Below are 21,449 nucleotides of genomic sequence, written 5' to 3' on the forward strand. Positions count from 1 at the left end.
AGTACCTGCAGGATCTAATCAACAGGGGCTGAATCACAAAATATAAGTCACCCTACTTTTCACCCATTGTCTGTGTCAGAAAGAAATATGGGCGTTTAAGACTCTGCCGTGACGACAGAGAACTGAACCAGAAATCAGTACCAGACAGACACCCCATCCCTACAATACAGGACATGTTAGATAGCCTCTGTGGCTTCCTCACCAGGGGTTTCATCACACCCTGGGGCTTATATCAGTGGGTGAGGATTCCCTTCGGCTCCGCCCCGGCCGAGTTCCAGAGAACATGGAGGAGTGTCTGTGGGGTCCGATAGATGATATCTGTCAGCCATATCTCGACGACAACCTAGTTCACAGACAGTCCTTTGATGAGTAAGTCAGACACATCCAAACAGTCCTACTTCGATACCAACAGCATGGCATCATGCTCACTGCTAAGAAATGTGAAATGTTCAGGGCTAAAGTGAGGTTCCTAGGCAGGATGGCGTCAAAAAACAATTACACCATGGACCCAGCAGATGTGGCTCCTGTCCAGGCCTTGAAAGAGAGACAACCAGCTACAGTAGGGGAACTCAGGCAGGTGTTAGTGTTATTTTCCTAATACACGTTGTATATACAGTTGGAAGTTTACATACACTTAGGCCAAATACATTTAAACTCAGTTTTTACACAATTCCTGACATTTAATCCTCGTAAAAATTCCCTGTCTTAGTTCAGTTAGGATCACCACTTTATTTTAATGTGAAACTTTAATGTGAAATGTCAGAATAATAGTAGAGAGACGGATTTATTTCAGCTTTTATTTCTTTCATCACATTCCCAGTGGGTCAGAAGTTTACATACAGTTGTGACCAAAAGTTTTGAGAATGACACAAATATTAATTTCCACAAAGTTTGCTGCTTCAGTGTCTTTAGATATTTTTGTCATATGTTACTATGGAATACTGAAGTATAATTACAAGAATTTCATAAGTGTCAAAGGCTTTTATTGACAATTACATGAAGTTGATGCAAAGAGTCAATATTTGCAGTGTTGACCCTTCTTTTTCAAGACCTCTGCTATCCACCTTGTCATGCTGTCAATTAACTTCTGGGCCACATCCTGACTGATGGCAGCCCATTCTTGCATAATCAATGCTTGGAGTTTGTCAGAATTTGTGGGGTTTTGTTTGTCCACCCGCCTCTTGAGGATTGACCACAAGTTCTCAATGGGATTAAGGTCTGGGGAGTTTCCTGGCCATGGACCCAAAATATCGATGTTTTGTTCCCCTAGCCACTTAGTTATCACTTTTGCCTTATGGCAAGGTGCCCCATCATGCTGGAAAAGGTATTGTTCGTCACCAAACTGTTCCTGGATGGTTGGGAGAAGTTGCTCTCTGAGAATGTGTTGGTACCATTCTTTATTCATGGCTGTGTTCTGAGGCAGAAATGTGAGTGAGGCCACTCCCTTGGCTGAGAAGCAACCCCACACATGAATGGTCTCAGGATGCTTTACTGTTGGCATGACACAGGACTGATGGTAGCGCTCACCTTGTCTTCTCCGGACAAGCTTTTTTCCGGATGCCCCAAACAATTGGAAAGGTGATTCATCAGAGAAAATTACTTTACCCCAGTCCTCAGCAGTCCAATCCCTGTACCTTTTGCAGAATATCAGTCTTTCCCTGATGTTTTTCCTGGAGAGAAGTGGCTTCTTTGCTGCCCCTCTTGACACCAGGCCATCCTCCAAAAGTCTTCGCCTCACTGTGCGTGCAGATGCACTCACACCTGCCTGCTGACATTCCTGAGCAAGCTCTGTACTGGTTGTGCCCCGATCCCGCAGCTGAATCAACTTTAGGAGACGGTCCTGGCGCTTGCTGGACTTTCTTGGGCGCCCTGAAGCCTTCATCACAACAATTGAACCGCTCTCCTTGAAGTTCTTGATGATCCGATAAATGGTTGATTTAGGTGCAATCTTACTGGCAGCAATATCCTTGCCTGTGAAGCCCTTTTTGTTTAAAGCAATGATGACGGCACGTGTTTCCTTGCAGGTAACCATGGTTGACAGAGGAAGAACAATGATTCCAAGCACCACCCTCCTTTTGAAGCTTCCAGTCTGTTATTCGAACTCAATCAGAATGACAGAGTGATTTTCAGCCTTGTCCTCGTCAACACTCACACCTGTGTTAACAAGAGAGTCACTGACATGATGTCAGCTGGTCCTTTTGTGGCAGGGCTGAAATGCAATGGAAATGTTTTGGGGGGACTTTGCAATTCCTCTGATCACTCTTCATAACATTCTGGAGTATATGCAAATTGCCATCATACAATCTGAGGCAGCAGACTTTGTGAAAATTAATATTTGTGTCATTCTCAAAACTTTTCGCCACAACTGTACACTCAATTAGTGTTTGGTAGCATTGCCTTTAAATTGTTTAACTTTGGTCAAATGTTTTGGATAGCCTTCCACAAGCTTCCCACAAATTGTTGGGTGCATTTTGGCCCATTCCTCCTGACAAAGCTGATGTAACTGAGTCAGGTTTGTAGGCCTCCTTTCTCACACACACTTTTCCAGTTCGGCCCCAACATTTTCTATACGATTGAGGACAGGGCTTTGTGATGGCCACTCCAATACCTTGACGTTGTTGTCCTTAAGCCATTTTGCCACAACTTTGGAAGTATTCTTGGGGTCATTGTCCATTTCGAAGCTTTAACTTCCTGACTGATGTCTTGAAATGTTGCTTCAATATATATCCACATAATTTTCCAACCTCATGATGCCATATATTTTGTGAAGTGCACCAGTCCCTCCTGCAGCAAGCACCCACACAACATGATGCTGCCACCCCCATGCTTCACGGTTGGGATGGTGTTCTTTGGCTTGCAAGCCTCCCCCTTTTTCCTCCAAACATAACAATGGTCATTATGGCCAAACAGTTACATTTTAGTTTCATCAGACCAGAGGACATTTCTCCAAAAAGTACAATCTTTGTCCCAATGTGCAATTGCAAACCGTAGTCTGGCTTTTTTATGGCGGTTTTGGAGCAGTGGCTTCTTTGCTGAGCGGCCTTTCAGGTTATGTCAATATAGAACTCGTTTTACTCTGGATATAGATACTTTTGGACCTGTTTCCTCCAGAATCTTCACAAGATCCTTTGCTGTTGTTCTGGGATTCATTTGCAAACGGAGACGCAGATGGCCTATCAAGGATGCCATTGGATATTATTATTATTATTCTTTCTTTCAACTGTTTAACTGCACACAGAGTGAGTCCATGCATCCTATTATGTGACTTGCTAAGCAAATGTTTACTCTTGAACCTAGTCAGGCTTGCCCTAACAAAGGGTTTGAATACTTATTGACTCAAGACATTTCAACGTTTCCTTTTTTTATTAATTAAAAAAAAATGTCTTAAAAACATAATTCCACTTTGAAGTTATTTGTTATCACACAAAATCTCAATTTAATCCTTTTTAAATTCAGGCTGTAACACAACAACATTTGGAAAAAGTCAAGGGTTGTGAATACTTTCTTAAGGCTTAAAAAATGAAAAAGCAAACTTGCTGCATGCAAGAGTCGAACGGCTGAGGTAAGTATCACGAGGCTAGTGAGCAAATCCGCTATGTTAAAATATTATCTCTGCGCTAATATGCACACGACTCATTTTGTTGACACTTTCAAGAGGGCATGTCAGCAAGAAGTTTCCCGCCTGGGAACAGTAGCCAATCAAATGCATGCATTTGACTTTCTCGAGAATTGAAACATTAACAATAACAAAGCGGGCCCCGTTGTCTACGCCCTTTGTTTTCGGCACATGTGACAAATGCAGTTTGATTTGATTTGATGATCTACGATCCGACCTCTGATCTCTGACCACCAGACAGGTTAAACACGGGTCGATGGGGTTAAAAAAAAGTAAATTGTCATTATGCTATTCGGAGTTCAATCAGTATGCATCAGCTGTTTGGAGCAAAGGAAGGAACAGTGAGAAGACAAAGGAATATTTAGAAGTCCAAAGAAACATGCATATTACGAACAACATTTTTTAATTTGATCCCAAATCTTGTCCCAATGGCCACAGGAGTTGGCAAGACAGTACAAACAGATCTGGGACCAGTCTACATTTTGTCCTCTATAGACACTCACCTGGAAGTTAACACAGGAGGTCAGTACGGCTGTAATAGTTGTTTTTATACCGCTACCAGTATTCTACATTTGGTGTGGGAACCTTGGGTTACTTTTACAGCAGGTAAACATGAACTATACCATATCTGTTTGTGCTGTGTACCCAACTCGTATCGTTCATGTCATACCAAATATACTTTTTGGCATAACAATGTCCATAGGATTTAAAAAGACCGCACAAACAGATGTGGGATCAGTCTAATCAACTACCAGCATTGTATTTTCTGCGGTTATTGGAAGGCAAGGAGGATGCACAGTACTTAAGAATGTTTTCTGAAAAGCTTTTGGGTAGCATTTCATTGGAAGGTCTGCTTGTAAGTCAGACCTTTTGGACTCGTTAGACTAATATGTTTTGATCCTCAATAACTTGAAGTAAATGCATTGGTGTTATCATATTTGAGATGCTTTTTCTCATCTCTTTCTTTATTTCCATGTGCTCCAAATGCTTATTTATTCATTGTAAAGGGGAACACTTGGCTCAAAATTCTCTCTCTCTCTCTCTCTCTCTCTCTCTCTCTCTCTCTCTCTCTCTCATATATATATAAAGCCTTCCCCTCTCTCTCCACAGGTACTGCGAGTGGTGCGTCTGATAAAGATCTCCCCGGCACTAGAGGACTTTGTGTACAAGATCTTTGGTCCCGGTAAGAAGCTGGGCAGCTTGGTGGTGTTCACAGCGAGCCTGCTCATAGTCATGTCAGCCATCAGTCTACAGATGTTCTGCTTCGTGGAGGAACTGGACCGATTCACCACCTTTCCCAGAGTAAGAGTTATTGGAAGCACAACTGGTATAGTGTGTTACGATGCAGTCATAATGCATTATAAGACCTGTTCTAAGCATCTATGATCCCATTTTAATGTTAATCCTTCAGTGAATCATGTAGGCCTGCTGTAACTCATTCACTGACATCTAGGGTAAGACCTCATTCACTCACTCACACACACACTCATTCACTTATGGTAATCAATGATTGGGATGAGTTTAATATTACAGTACAAATTCCTGATATTGTAATTTTCTGAGCAACTGAACCTGTAGCATAACAACAGGTCCCACTATTAACTCACAATTCTCTCCCCACTGAACACTACCCATTCTTTTCTTCTTGAACACGTGATGCACAGGTGTTAAAAAATCTGGGAAAAGTCAGGAAAATCATGCTAGTGTGGTGGTATTTAATTTGTCGACAGATGTGGAGCCCACCGCCACCTCCTTTGATTTCTAAGTGCTCATCAGCTTCTTTCTTTCTCATTAGTCACATCCTTTCATCCACCCCCCCTCCCCCGCACCCTATTTTTCCCCGCTTCCACTGATTCCAGCACAGTGGGACTTGGAGTGGTTCTCGTAAACAGATGCCGCTCTACGTCTTCTCTTTTCCGGGGACACGGCCACACACACGCACACACGGACATACACACACACACAAACTCACATATGGATTCACACGTGGATTCACACCAACCACAAGTGCATGGACACACTCACATACACACACACAGACATATACACACACACAAACACACTCACATATGGATTCACACGTGGATTCACACCAACCACAAGTGCATGGACACACTCACATACACACACACAGACATATACACACACACAAACACACTCACATATGGATTCACACATGGATTCACACCAACCACAAGTGCATGGACACACTCACACACACACACAGGCACATAATGCATACACACCGCACACACATCAGATTTAATGATGTCCCCCGTGGATAGACCTGTTGCTGGGTTTATCATTATCTGCAGTGACTTGGGGTGTAGATATAGGAGAGGAGAAGAGAGGGGAGCAGAGGGGAGAAGACATGAGAGGGATCAGTCTTATTCTCGATCTCCAATAACCCCCTTAGCCCTCCATCTCTGTTTTGTGCGATCCCGCGAGCCCCATCGTGTCATAGTGGTGTCCCAATTCAAGTTTGAGCGAGACGTAGTGCCTTTTCAGCCCTCTCGTTGGTCCTCCAAACAAAGCGAATCGAGATGCAGACTTTCTTTCGAGTGGTAACCAAAACTCCCATGAAGCTCTGCGACCCAAGTTTGGAGAGTTGCTTCAGGAAAAATGACAGACAAATATACTAGGAGGGAAGCAAATGTAAGTAGTTATAACTTCTTAACAAATCATGCTTTGGTCAGAATGTCTGTGCAATACATTTCAACGACCAAAAAACAGTTCTGGATCATGAATGGGAAGTTATTAAGCTTCTTATAAGCTTCTTTGCTCCATGCACAGCGGGCTTACCTGTTGCTGCTGACCACGATTACCACCGGCAATGAAAAGAGGATCCAAGCTTGGATGAAAAGACAGGCTCGTCTTCCTAATATCTTGATGGCTAATGTCCAATCGCTGGAAAATAAACGTTGAACTCAGTGCAAGGCTTCAATCGCAGAGGTACATCAGGGAATGCTGTAACTTCGTTTTTACAGAGACATGACTTACGGACCATACACTCGACTGCTATTCTGTTTTTTTTGTGCTTTTACTCCTATTTCGTGATATCCAATTGGTAGTTACGGTCTTGTCCCATCGCTGCAACTCCCCTACGGACTTGGGAGAGGCGAAGGCCGAGAGCCATGCGTCATCCGAAACACAACCCAACCAAGCTGCATTGCTCCTTGACGCACTGCTCACTTAACCTGGAAACCAGCCGCACCAATGTGTCGGAGGAAACACCGTCCAGCTGGCGACCGATGTCAGTTTGCAGGCGCCCGACTGGCCACAAGGAGTAGCTATAGCGCGATGGGACAAGGAAATCCCTGCCGGCCAAACCCTCCCCTAACCTGTACGTCCCTGGGCCAATTGTGCGCCACCTCATGGGTCTCCCGTTCACGGCCGGCTGTGACACAGCCTGGGATCGAACCTGGGTCTGTAGTGATGCCTCAAACACTGCGATGCAGTGCCTTAGACTGCTGCGCCACTCGGGAGGCCCCTACGACCTGGCGTTTCTGATGTTAAGATGCCGACCCCACTATATGCCAAGGGAATTCACGTGTTATTATCACATTGATGTACATACCCATATCCTGCCTCTCAAAAAAAATAGCTCGACCATGTCATTTTGGAGACAATTTTATTATAAATAAGAATATAATATGTTTCTTAACATTTCATCTGAATGCTAACGTGATTACAGATAATCCTGAATGAATCGTGAATCACGATGAATGACAAAGTTACAGAGGGTCAAAGATCATACCCCCAAGCTCTCACCTTTACCAGTAACGACTGAGGTTAGCATGTCTTGGGCGTATGACTTTGACCCTCTGTAACTTCTGCAGCCGGGATCCATACAGTGAGCAAGTTATCCTCTTTCTCTCTGTTTATTTTACTGGTGCATGTGTGATCAAGTGTGTGTTGCTTTTGTGTGTTTGCCATTTCACTGGCGATGCTTGTTTTCGGGACGCGGGTTGTGTTTGCCATTTCGCTGGCGGTGCTTGTTTTCGGGACGCGGGTTGTGTTTGTGAACTAATTTTAGCTCACAAAAAGATTGTTGCATGTCTAATACTAGACAGAAAAACACTGCAAAGAGATCTATGAAGATTTAATAGATTTGCAGGAAAATAACTTTAAGTCCTTCCTGTATCTCTATGCATTCTACCAACAAAAGGGTTGAAGATCTGTTTAAGAATGTAATGGAATTTAAACAGAGTTTGGATTTTACGCAGTCGGAGGGGGAGGAGCTAAAGGGCGTGAATGTCACCAGCCAGACCACATTCAAAACCATGTCTGAGGATTTCGCAATTTTCCAAACAACACTTGACAAGCACTCTTCCAAAGGAGACTACCTCGAAAACCACTCGAGGTGCAATAACATTTTGATCGATGTAATTGAGGACGTAAAGACTAAAACTTGGCATAGCACAGAAGTCCTGGCCAAGAAACTCCTGGCAAATCAACTCAAACCGGATCCCAAACTCATCGAGATGGAGAGGGCGCATAGGAATGGCACTTTCTTCCCCGAAGGACGGCCCAAATTTATAGTGGTGAAACTGCTCAGGTTCAAAGACAAGGAGGAGATTCTCAGATTAGCCAAGTGCCTGAAGGGAAACAATATCTCCACCAATGAAGACTCCTCTGGAAAGGTACGCCTCAAAAGAAAGGAACTGCTGCCACGACTAATTGAGGAACAAAAGTATGATCAGCGGGTTGTTCACCCCCGTCTCATAGCCCTATGGCAAGTGAATCTGCTATAGTCCAATGATTTGACACACACACACACACATGATTTATTCTACTTTGTTGGTGTGTTTCACGTAACCTCATGACCAAAAACACACATTTCTCAAAACGTCATTACCCTCTGAAGTCTTCAGTTGTGTTATGTGAACTGTGTCAATGTGCATTCCAAAGGAAGTTCACTCCTATTGATAAAACTAACACAGATCTATGGTTGTATTGGACATGGGAGATATGCACTTCTATGTTTCTGTTCCATTTTCTGGATGATTCCGACTGTGTATCTCTCTCAGTTGGACAGGACGTCAACCCTGATAACATGGTCTTGAACCCGTTAGATATTAATGAAGCGAACGATAAATATAATGATTGTGTTGATCTAGATTCTAATTTCCTGAGATTTACCAGAGATGAGTCTATCACTTGCGATTACTATAATGTTAAGCAATTTAACAACCTGTATAGCAGTTTATCTAATTCTAACACGGAACCCAAACCGGCTGTGGGTGTGTGCCATCATGCGCCAACGTACATACATTTATTTTGGGTACCTGCAGCGCGATCTGCGTCACAAATAGAACTGACTTCTATTTTAGCCCTTGGCAACGCAGACGATCGTTGGCAGTGTTGTTGCAATAATTTAATAATATAGATTTCTATATTTATTTTGCAACGTTCGCGCACGCGACCCGAGCGGAGTAGTCAGCATGTAAGACAAACTTATTTGATTTGAATGTTCAGTCTTCCTAAAAATCATGACCACCTTGTTCATTATCTGTCTTCTCTCAATCATTCATTTTCCATTGTTGCCCTTTCAGAAACATGGTTGACTAAAGAGACAAATCTCCTTATAATGCCTCAAGTGTGGGAGGCGGAATAGCCATTTTTGTTCATTAACGTTTTCAATTATTTCTAAGAAAAGAACTTGCACTTAGGTCTGATAACATTGATGTTGAATCTCTTTTTATAGAAATTCCCTCCTGTTCATTTTATGGTTGAAAAACAGTGGTAATTGGATGCATCTATCAACCACCCAATTCTGAAATTGGTAGTTGTATTTATATTTTTGCATCAACCTTGGATTTGATTAATAATGACGATAACATTAGTTTTCTATTGGGTGATTACAACATAAACTTATATACCACTAACTGACGTCTTACTTGTTGAATACTTTATACTCCAGCTATCTGTATCCCCTCATCTATAAGCCCACAAGAGTGATCAGTTCATATGCCACCCTTATTGATAATATTTGTAAAAATTATTTGAATAATGTGGCTGATACAGGTATACTTTAAGATTTCTGACCACTTTCCAATTTTCCACATCTCTGGCAGCTGGAAATTACCAGATGGGAATGATTAGTAGGATTAAAAGTATAATATTTAACAAATGTAATTGTGAGCACGTTTAGATGTTGATTGATGCTATTTCTTGGGAAATTCTTTATTATCAGGCCGATGCGGAGTCTGCTTACTTTTCTCACGTCTTTAAATTACGTAAAATAGAGAAAACTGATGGAAATTCCTTGGATTACATTCAATGACATTTCCCAACTCTTCTTCAGTTTGATCCTCCTGATGTGATGAAGGTGATGGAAGTCATTTGTAACTTAAAGATATCGGCAGCAGGTCATGATGAGATTGGTGACTCTTTACCAAACCAATGCAAACTGGTATTGTTCCTAAAGATTTGAAAACGGCCAAAGTTATCCCCCTTTATAAATTTGGGGATCCTAGATCTTTTACAAATTATTGCCAAAAATCTGTACTATCGTGTTTTTCAAAAATCCCCCCAAAAGTAGAAACAAAATGTGGAAAAAGCTCAGGGGTCTGAATACTTTCCAAAGGCACTGTAAATCAACACTGTATTCTATATGAACACCAATATTGTTTTCGTAAAAACTACTCAACTGAACAGCAATGAAGACACTCTTGGCCTATTTTTTTATACATCCAAAGCATTTGACACGGTTGATCATGAAATATTACTTTTGTAAATTGCATTATTACATTTTTCATGATTTTATATATAATTAGCTATATAGTTATGTTTACAATAGAGCAAATGTGCTTATGCAAACGGCTGTGCATCTACCAGGGCCAAGATATGCTGTGGTGTGCCACAGGGTTCGACAATTGGACCTTTGTTATTCCTAATCTATATCAATGACCTTGCTGCTGTGTCTTCTACTGTACTTCCCATTCTCTTTAACCTTTCATTGCTGATACCAATTTGATTTTATCACACAATCATTTTGACTCACTAATTAATGAAGCCAACTCAGGCATGGCCAAATTTTCTGAATTGTTCCCGATAAACAAATGATCTTTAAATGTTAAAAAATCCAACTTTATTTTATTCACTAGTAAGAATAAGAAATACACTGTAGCGCCTCCCGGGTGGCGCAGTGGTCTAGGGCACTGTATCGCAGTGCTAGCTGCGCCACCAGAGTCTCTGGGTTCGCGCCCAGGCTCTGTCGCAGCCGGCCGCGACCAGGAGGTCCGTGGGGCGACGCACAATTGGGCTAGCGTCGTCCGGGTTAGGGAGGGTTTGGCCGGTAGGGATATCCTTGTCTCATCGCGCTCCAGCGACTCCTGTGGCGGGCCGGGCGCAGTGCGCGCTAACCAAGGGGGCCAGGTGTACGGTGTTTCCTCCGACACATTGGTACGGCTGGCTTCCGGGTTGGAGGCGCGCTGTGTTAAGAAGCAGTGCGGCTTGGTTGGGTTGTGCTTCGGAGGACGCGTGGCTTTCGACCTTCGTCTCTCCCGAGCCCGTACGGGAGTTGTAGTGATGAGACAAGATAGTAATTACTAGCGATTGGATACCACGAAAATTGGGGAGAAAAGGGGATAAAATGTAATAAAAATAATAAATAAACAAACAAAAAAAATAAATACACTGTGGACAACCCTTCAAATTAGTGGATTCGGCGAAGCATGTGGCAAGGTCTGCAGACTATCACGGACTACAAAGGCAAATCCACCCAGACAAGCTTAACACATTCTATCCTCGCTTAAAGGCAGACAATACTGTTCCATCTAGGAAGATTCTCGCTGCTCCAGACGACCAGGTGCTTTCGCTGTCCGAGGACGACATGAGTGAAACTCTCAAAAGAGTGAATACTCACAAAGCTGCCAGGTGGCATCTATGGCTGCTTCCCTGCTATTGAGCCATTTTACTTAAGTTCATATTCTTATCTTTTCTTATTTCTTATTTTTGTTGCATTGTTGAGAAGGAACCTGCAAGTAAGCATTTTGTTGGATGGTGTATCCTGTACATACAAGTAATGAAACTTGAAACTAATGCGGAGACAAAAGATGATGCATATTTTGTTGTCATAAAGTTAATTGACTTGCTAACATTAGCCAGCTAGCTATACATTTAGCTTGCTATATAAGTGTTTAACATTTGTATGAAGTGTCATTTGTGTTGTTTGATATTTTAGGGACGCCTTAGCAAACCAGCAATTGCAAACCAGACTGTCATCTTGGGAAACTCATTGGATACAAAGTCTAGCGAGCCAAAGCATTCATTGCAAAATTGAATAAGTACTTTTCTAAGCCTTGCTGTTCATTTCAAAAACAGCAAGTCAATCACTTTCATTGTTCTTTATTGTAGTAGGCTAACGTTCACATTAAGGATGGACGATACTGTATGTGTCATGCAATGCAGTTGACGTAACATAGCTAACTAAATCTTTTGCGGTGGATGAAAACATGTATGCCTACAGTGCCATCAGAAAGCATTAATAACATTAATAACCCTGGACAAATTCCATGTTCTGTTGTTTTACGGCCTGAATTCAAAATCGATTAAATATGGAAAAAATGAACCCATCTACACACATCCTGACAATGTGAAAACATGTTTTTAGAAATGTTTGCACATTTATTGAAATTTTAATTACAGAAATGCCTCATTTACGTGAGTATTGACACCCCTGAGTAAATACGTTATAATCGCCTTTGGAAGCAATTACAGCTTTGACTCTTTCTTGGTAAGTCCGTAAGAGCTTTGCACACCTGGATTGTACAATATTTGCACATTCTTGGTTGGCTGTTGATCATTGCTAGACAGTCATTTTCAAGCCAATTTAAGTCAAAACTGTAACTAGGCCACTCAGGAATATTCAGTGTCGTCTTGGTAAGCAACTCCAGTGTATAATTTGTCAGGGTCGTTAGAATGATTGGACCAAGGCGCAGAGCCTTGGTCCTCCTCGCTGGAGGCTCTGGACTGCCGACCGTCGTTGGAAGCTCTGGACTGCAGACCGTCGCTGGAAGCTCTGGACTGCAGACCGTCGCTGGAGACTCAGGACTGCGGACCGTCTCAGGAGGTTCCGGACTGCGGACCGTCTCAGGAGGTTCAGGACTGCGGACCGTCTCAGGAGGTTCCGGACTGCGGACCGTCTCAGGAGGTTCCGGACTGCGGACCGTCTCAGGAGGTTCCGGACTGCGGACCGTCTCAGGAGGTTCCGGACTGCGTACCGTCTCAGAAGGTTCCGGACTGTGGACCGTCTCAGGAGGTTCCATACTGTGGACGGTCTCAGGAGGTTCCGGACTGTGGACCGTCTCAGGAGGTTCTGGACTGTGGACCGTTGTTGGAGTTTCCTTACTGTGGACCGTCGTTGGAGGTTCCGGACTGTGGACCGTCGTTGGAGGTTCTGGACTGTGGACCGTCGTTGGAGGTTCCGGACTGTGGACCGTCGTTGGAGGTTCCCGACTGTGGACCGTCGTTGGAGGTTCCCGACTGTGGACCGTCGTTAGAGGTTCCGGACTGTGGACCGTCGTTAGAGGTTCCGGACTGTGGACCGTCGTTAGAGGTTCCGGACTGTGGACCGTCGTTGTAGGTTCCGGACTGTGGACCGTCGTTGGAGATTCCGGACTGTGAAATGTCGCCGGAAGCTCTGGACTGGGAACTGTCGCCGGAAGCTCTGGACTGGGAACTGTCGCCGGAAGCTCTTGACTATGGAAGCGCACCGGAGGCCTGATGCGTGATGCCAGAACTGGTGGTATCGGGCTGAGGACACGCACCTCAGGGCGAGTGCGGGGAAGAGGCACAGGCCGTACCGGACTGTGGAAGCGCACTGGAGGCCTGATGCGTGGTGCCGGAACTGGTGATACCGGGCTGAGGACACGCACCTCAGGGCGAGTGCGAGGAAGAGGCACAGGCCGTACTGTACTGTGGAAGCGCACTGGAGGCCCGATGTGTGGTGCCGGCACTGGTGGTACCAGGATGGGGACACGCACCTCAGGGCGAGTGCAGAGAGGAGGCACATGACGTACTGGACTGTGGAGGTGTACTGGAGGTCTTATGCGTGGTGCCGGAACTGGTGGTACCGGGCTGAGGACACGCACCTCAGGGCGAGTGCGGGGAAGAGGCACAGGCCGTACTGGACTGTGGAAGCGCACTGGAGGCCTGATGTGTGGTGCCGGCACTGGTGGTACCAGGATGGGGACACGCACCTCAGGGCGAGTGCAGAGAGGAGGCACATGACGTACTGGACTGTGGAGGCACATTGGAGATATAGAGCGTATAGCTGGCACAATGCGTCCTGGCTGGATGCTCACTTGAGCCCGGCAAGTGCGAAGAGCTGGAATAGAGCGCACAGGGTTATGAATGCGAACTGGAGACACCGTGCGCATCACTGCATAACACGGTGTCTGACCAGTCACACGCTACCCAGCACGCCTGCTCTGTAGCGCTCTCCATGCTAGCACCTCTCTCCGGAATCGTGCTTCGAACTCCTCATCCGACTCCCTGACTGGCTCTATGTGCCCCCCCCAAAAAAACGTATTGGGGTTTCTGTGGCCTACCTCGTTGGTATTTCTCCTCGTAATATCGCCGTTCCGCTTTAGCTGCCTCTATTTCCTCCCTCGGAAGGCGATACTCCCCAGCCTGCATCCAGGGTCCTGCTCTGTACAAGATCTTCTCCCAGGTCCATTCCTCCTTAACACGCTGCTTGGTCCTTTTGTGGTGGGTTCTTCTGTCACGGCCGTCAAAAGGAGGAGACCAAGGCGCAGAGTGGTATGCGTACATTCTTCTTTATTATAAGAATGAACACTGAACAAAACTAACAAAAGAACAAAAATAACCGTGAAGCTATGCAAAATGAGTGCTAACAAGCAACTACACATAGACAAGAACCCATGAACACAAAAGGGAAAATGGCTACCTAAATATGATCCCCAATCAGAGACAACGATAAACAGCTGCTTCTGATTGGGAACCATATCAGGCCACCATAAACCTACACATCACCTAGACCTACATATCCTAGACTTACAAAAACCCTAGACAATACAAAACTAGCATACCCACCCTCGTCACACCCTGACCTAACCAAAATAATAAAGAAAACATAGATAACTAAGGTTAGGGCGTGACATGGGGTCTAAAACCAGACTGAAGCATTTTGTTTACATTGTTTGTCTTCAGAAAGGCAGTAAGTTGCTGCACAACAGCTTTTTCAAAAATTCTTGAGAGGAATGGGAGATTCGATATAGGCCGATATTTTTATTTTATTTTCTGCGTCAAGGTTTGGCTTTTTCAAGAGATGCTTTATTACTGCCACTTTTAATGAGTTTGGTACACATCCGTCTATGAATTCCGTGGTAGGCTATCCTGGTGGATTCTGCTGTGCGCGAGTGATGTAGTGATTTCCCATTTGCAAGGGTTATTTATCTCTCTCTATAACTAATAGCTCCGTTTGAGGGACACTCCCTCACCGAAGGAGACTCGAAAACGAGGGGGAGGGCTAAGGGGGTATTAGGATTGAGCCTTACAATAGGCCCTGAAGGCACAGGGAATCAGCTGACCTTCATCTGACCTACAAACAGACTGGGAATGGACATGGGGCCAAGTCTCCAAGTCATAGCACCCTTGGGGGTGTGTATCAGACACACAAATATACATGCATGCATTCACGGACACATCCACACAAGTGCACATACACACTCGTACACACACACACACACACACACACTAGTGATGCACACGTTAATTTATAACCCACATTCCCCGTGGTTATATCTGTAAGGCGGGCAGATTTAGGGTCATGAAATATTGTGTGGATGAAGGGTGGGTGGGTGGCGGATGGGTTGAATAAAGAGAAAAAATGCATTAAATTCTTATGCAGTTCATATCTATAGGCTACATTGAGGCTTTTTTTCTTAATTTTTACCTGGCTTTGGTTTGTAGTGTAAGCATAAGCTTTAGGGCCTAACTGTAGCATGCCACATACACAGCAATTGCCAAATGCTTTTGGGAACTTGGGCAGATAAAGTTAACGTGTATCCACTGAGGCAAAATGGACAATGCCGGAGTTTAATTTAATAAGAGAAAAACTGCTAAATGGAGAGTTGAAAATAAGGACAAGGGAGGGCCAGAACAGTAAGATTTGGTGAAAGGGATGATACACTACATGAACAAAAGTATGTGGACACCTGCTCGTCAAACATCTAATTCCAAAATCATCGGTACTAATATTGACTTGGTCCCCCCTTCGCTGCTATTACAGCCTCCACTCTTCTGGGAAGGCTTTCCACTAGATGTTGGAACATTGCCGCAGGGACTTGCTTCCATTCAGCCACAAGAGCATTAGTGAGGTCGAGCACTGATGTTGGACAATTAGGCCTGGCTCACAATCGTCTTTCCAATTCATCCCAAAGGTGTTGGATAGGGTTGAGGTCAGGGCTCTTAGCAGGCCAGTCAAGTTCTTCCACACCGATCTCGACAAACCATTTCTGTTGAAAGGGCCTTCCCCAAACTGTTGCCACAAAGTTGTATGCACAGAATCCTCTAGCATGTCATTGTATGCTGTAGCGTTAAGATTTCCCTTCACTGGAACTAAGGGGCTTAGCCCGAACCATGAAAAACAGCCCCAGAACATTTTTCCTCCTCCACCAAACTTTAAAGTTGGCACTATGCGTTGGGGCAGGTAGCGTTCTCTTGGCATCCGCCAAACCCAGATTTGTCCGTCGGATTTCCAGATGGTGAAGGGTGATTCATCACGCCAGAGAACGTGTTTCCACTGCTACAGAGTCTAATGGTGTGGCTTTACACCACTCCAGCCTACGCTTGGCATTGTGCATGGTGATCTTAGGCTTGTGTGCGTCTGCTCGGCCATGCAAACCCATTTCATGAAGCTCCCGACAAACAGTTCTTGTGCTGATGTTTCTTCTGGAGGCAGTTTGGAACTCGGTAGTGAGTATTGCAACAAAGGACAGTTTTTTTCACGCTTCAGTGCTCGGCGGTCACGTTCTGTGTGCTTATGTGGCCTACCGCTTCACGGCTGAGCCGTTGTTTCTCCTAGACGTTTCCACTTCACAATAACAGCACTTACAGTTTTCCGGGGCAGCTCTAGCAGGGCAAAAAATTTGACGAACTGGCTTGATGGAAAAGTGGCATCCTATGACAGCGCCATATTGAAAGTCACTGAGGTCTTCAGTAAGGCCATTCTTCTGCCAATGTTTGTCTACGGCGATTGCATGACTGTGTGCTCAATTTTATACACCTGTCAGCAAGGGGTGTGGCTGAAATAGCCAAACTCACTAAGTTGAAGTGATGTCCACATATTTTTGTATATATAGTGTAGCATCAGCTATGTTATGAGTGATGATTGTGAGGCGCTATAAACATTTGACAGTCACAAGACGGGGATTTCAAAATTGTATGTCAAGGGAGCGGTAGGCCTACTGTTCAGATGAGTTAAATGGATAGTAGCTGAACTGAAATCTGGACACTGACTGTAGGTCTATAACCTCTCACATACCCTAATATATAATATTAACTCCTGCAGAATTAAGCAGTATCTTGAGAATGAATGTGTGGTTAGGGACCGTCTGTAAAGGAGCTTTCTTTATCAGCATCGTAAAACTGTCATCTGGACATTTTGCCCGGAAAATCCCCCAAAACATTTTGGAGTTAGCCTATGCATTTTCCCTAAATGTATTTTCTTTGCGAGGGAAGCATATATGAAAGAGAAAAGAAACTTTACCGAAGCATTCATTTTATTGAAGCATTCATTCCAGGGCAACAAGTAATGACAGAAGAGAAGCTGCATGTACAGTATAAGTTGTCTAACAATTTTCCTACCAAAATGTCAGATATTGTAACCAGAAACATAGGCTTATCTAAAAAGAAGCCTGTCAAGAAATTGCTCTTCCATCGCTGGCTGTACAGCGCATTTTCTATATTTGAGGGTTAGGGTCGGTGCGGGACTCACATTTTCACATCCCTAACACACACACACACACACACACACACACACACACACACACACACACACACACACACACACACACACACACACACACACACACACACACACACACACACACACACACACACACACACACACACACACACACACACACACACACACACACACATATATATACACAGCTTAGTGATTCATGCTCCAGCTACTCTCCATCTGCCATGACTCATTCTATAGCAGAAGTGTGTGTATCAGGCGTGTGACATATCCATGTATCTGTCTGTCCCTGTTGCAGAAGCATGTTAAAAATGTCAATGATCTATCTCATCTCCATCTTTGCCTCTTTTTCAGGCCTCGATGTCCAGAAGCAATCTCTCTCTCTCTCTCTCTCTCTCTCTCTCTCTCTCTCTCTCTCTCTCTCTCTCTCTCTCTCTCTCTCTCTCTCTCTCTCTCTCTCTCTCTCTCTCTCTCTCTCTCTCCTACTGTTATCCATTGTATTATACTGTAGGGTGATGGACTGTAATGGAATATCCCTACCCCCTTCTATCCCTCCCTCCCGCAGGCATTCATGTCTATGTTCCAGATCTTAACCCAGGAGGGTTGGGTGGACGTGATGGACCAAACTCTTGTGGCCGTTGGTCAAATGTGGGCTCCCGTAGTGGCTATCTACTTCATCCTCTACCATCTGTTCGCTACTCTGGTAAGGGCTCTGTCTGCACAGTGTTGTAGATCCTGATACATTCCATTTAGCAGACACTTTTATTCAGTCACCTACAGTCAGTGCATACCCATAGAATGATTAGAACGAATAGATCGAATTCTGTGGCGCATACATGTTTTTGTGTATCTGATCCCTGTGGGAATTACACCCACAACCTATTGACCACTTTGAATTTGTATTGTCCTCACAGCACCATTGTAAATGAGACCCTGGTCTCTATGGGTTGTTATCTGACGAAGGCTATTGTAATGCTCTACAGTATATGTGGGTGGAGGAAGGAAGGAAGGATGGAAGCACAAGAGCAGAATACCATTGTGCTGGCTCGCTTTCTTTTAACGAAAGGCTCTTCACAACCTCACAGTGGATAAGTCTGACCTTATTCAATGTATTGATCAGGCCTCGTGTCTACTACTACCTTGTAACCTCGTAGTGGAATATTCTATCACACCGTTGCTACCGTGGGTCGAAAGATTTCTACACCAGCTCACAATCTCATGGTGTCATATAGTATGTCGAGAGACGTTGTTTGAATATATGAAACATTGATCTGACGAAGGAGTACGTCTCTGTGTAATCAATGTAACCTATGTTATTCTACGGTGTAGGACAGGCCAGTAACTTCTCCGTGCTGTGTCCGGTCGCATACTCACATGGTTACACAAAGTGTGTATTCAAACCTAGCAACAGCCATTTGTGTATTCACATGTATTTTGAAGTATATCTATTTTTTCATTTGAATTTGAATATTTTCAAACAATATTAGCTTAGTGTTTGAATCAGATGCATTTTTTTATTGAGCTACATTTTCAAATCCAATCAAAAGGAGTAATAGCCAAAGGCTATGAGACACAAGTACAGATTGCATGTGTACTACATTTTTATTCAGTTAATATGATGATAATGACAAAAGAATGATAATGTCAATACATTTAGGAAATGCAACCACATGCAAGGAAATGGTGCTCGCCCACCATGGCTACGTGTAACGTTTGTGGAGATCGGTTGATGTTAGTTGAGTTGAGTCCCTATCCTCATCAAACCCCCTGTCTTTTCTGATTGGTTCCCTGAGACTGAGAACCTCCTGGTGCAAAGAGCTGATTCCTGTGTCCTCTTCCGGGCGACCCTTGTCACACTGTCACTGTCCTCATCTGACCTGATAAAAATACAATAACAATAAGTTTAATTTTAAAGTCAACCAAGGACACTGCAGCCTACATAAGAAAAAACATGTAAGCACAAAAGCAAACATTAAATACTAGATTAAAAACAGAGCCAAATATGGAATACCTCTTCAGTTTCATCCAGAATGTGCAACTACAAGGATCAAGCTTCCTCATTCACTTATAGGGGACCCATGTTGGCATGATAGGGGCAAGGAAACTGTCAGAGTCCTCTGATTCTCTCTTCCTCTTGGAGGGCACTCCCTCTGACTGAAAGCCTCCTGGGCAATTAGAAGTGAATGATTCTGTGGCTCTTTTTTGGGAGACGCTTGGCCTCAGAGGTGTCCTCCTCTGATCTCCCTCTTGAAGGGTGAGCAGAGAGGGAGATCAGGCTTGGTGCTGTCTGGTTGAGTCCCTGCTGTTGCTGAATCCATGCTTGAGGCTGGAGCTCTGGTGGTTCTCATGGTGCTCGCCCACCATGGCCTCAATGACCTCCAGGAGCGTGGTCACTACGTTTTACCTCAGCCTGGGTCAGGGTATCATTCCTGGTCACTGCACCGCAGTTGGCCAGATGGACCAGAAGAGGATGGCTGGGAGGGTGTGGGCTCAATGAAGAGGGTAAGGCCCACCTCTCTGGACTCTTCAGATTGGTCTTCGGACTCAGACTCAGAGCCAGATACATAGCCATATTTGCGGTCTAAGTCAGAGTTAGTATGGCTCATCCTTATCCGACTGAGAGTCTGAGTTGGACTTGTAGCCAAAGTCATTATGACATTTTAGATATCCAAAATACTTTAAGGTGTCTTAAAACAACATGTCTTCTCAGAAGGTTTGGTTGTTTTTGAGGAGAATCTCGAATTTGTCTCTATAATGTTGCCAATATAGAACGCATTGATGGTTTCCATAGAATTAGGAATTAGAATCTCTATGCTGATTTGCTTGTGATGCAGTTGGTCCGTTCAGGCTATGTCATAACGGTGGTAAGGGAGATATGGAGATTCACCTTGATGTTCAAGTTCCAACAAAACCATTTTCCTGTGAGGGGACATTCAACCAAAAACAGGACATTTTAAAACATTTACAAAACAAAACTTCAAATAGCACCACTCACACCGGTACCAATAATACAGATTTTTTTTCAATCAACATCGCCCTCTATTTTAAATATGCATTGTGATATTCTTCTCAGAAGAATAAGAAAGACATGGGTTCAAATACATTTGCTTGCGTTGTGAATTTGATTGCATTGAATTTATCCTCGCTTGGAGTGCCGGATCGGCGGGGTTTTGCAGTTTTCAGACTTTTCTATTGGTTCATTTAGCTAGGCTAGCTCTTTACATTTCAAACTGATAACATTCATAAAGATTGATGTGTTTTTGAAGAGTGGAATGTTACTTTGGCTTATGTGGTTGTGGAATGTTGATACACTTTACCCTCACAGACAAAAAGTTTGTAATATATAATTTACGCAATTTAGGAGACGCTTTTATCCAAAGCAACTTAGTCATGCGTGCATATATTTTGGTATGGAATCATAACCATCACCCATGGTCAACCATGTTCTACCAAATGAGCCACAAAGTAAAAGGCTTGGGAACAGCATAACTCTTTCTGTAGTAGTAGCATGAGCAACTCTTTAATGAGTCCTTGTCTGTGGATGATTGACATAAAATACAATATGACATGTTGAGATATGGTTCAAATTAAAACTGCCTTGTTGGTTAAGGGCTTGTAAGGAAGCATTTCACTGTAAGGTCTCTATACCTGTTGTATTCAGTATGTGACAAATACAATTTAATTTGAGTTGAAATTATGTAACCTTGTCCAAACAAATTGCCTCTCCCAATGGCATTTGTATAATCAGTCAGTCAATCTGTTTTCAGATCAGAAAATGTTAACTCCAATTGTCAATTATGGCTGTAGTTTTGACTTCATCAAACCATGGAAGCACCTACAGTGCATTTCAATAAATGGACACTGTGATGTGTCGAA

The 21,449-nt window shown here is 43.9% G+C and overlaps 1 protein-coding gene across 7 annotated transcripts in view; it reads left to right on the forward strand.

Moving 5' to 3' along the window:
- Positions 1–21,449, forward strand: part of nalcn (sodium leak channel, non-selective) — a 294,913-nt gene that overhangs the window by 161,853 nt on the left and 111,611 nt on the right. For all 7 annotated transcript variants that reach the window (XM_071341958.1, XM_071341956.1, XM_071341957.1 and 4 more), the window contains 2 exons: positions 4,727–4,918; positions 18,139–18,276. In XM_071341958.1, the coding sequence (XP_071198059.1) occupies positions 4,727–4,918; positions 18,139–18,276 (330 nt within the window). The remainder of the gene's footprint in view (positions 1–4,726; positions 4,919–18,138; positions 18,277–21,449) is intronic.

This window comes from Salvelinus alpinus, chromosome 14 (genome assembly GCF_045679555.1).
Source record: "Salvelinus alpinus chromosome 14, SLU_Salpinus.1, whole genome shotgun sequence".
Lineage (NCBI taxonomy): Eukaryota > Metazoa > Chordata > Actinopteri > Salmoniformes > Salmonidae > Salvelinus > Salvelinus alpinus.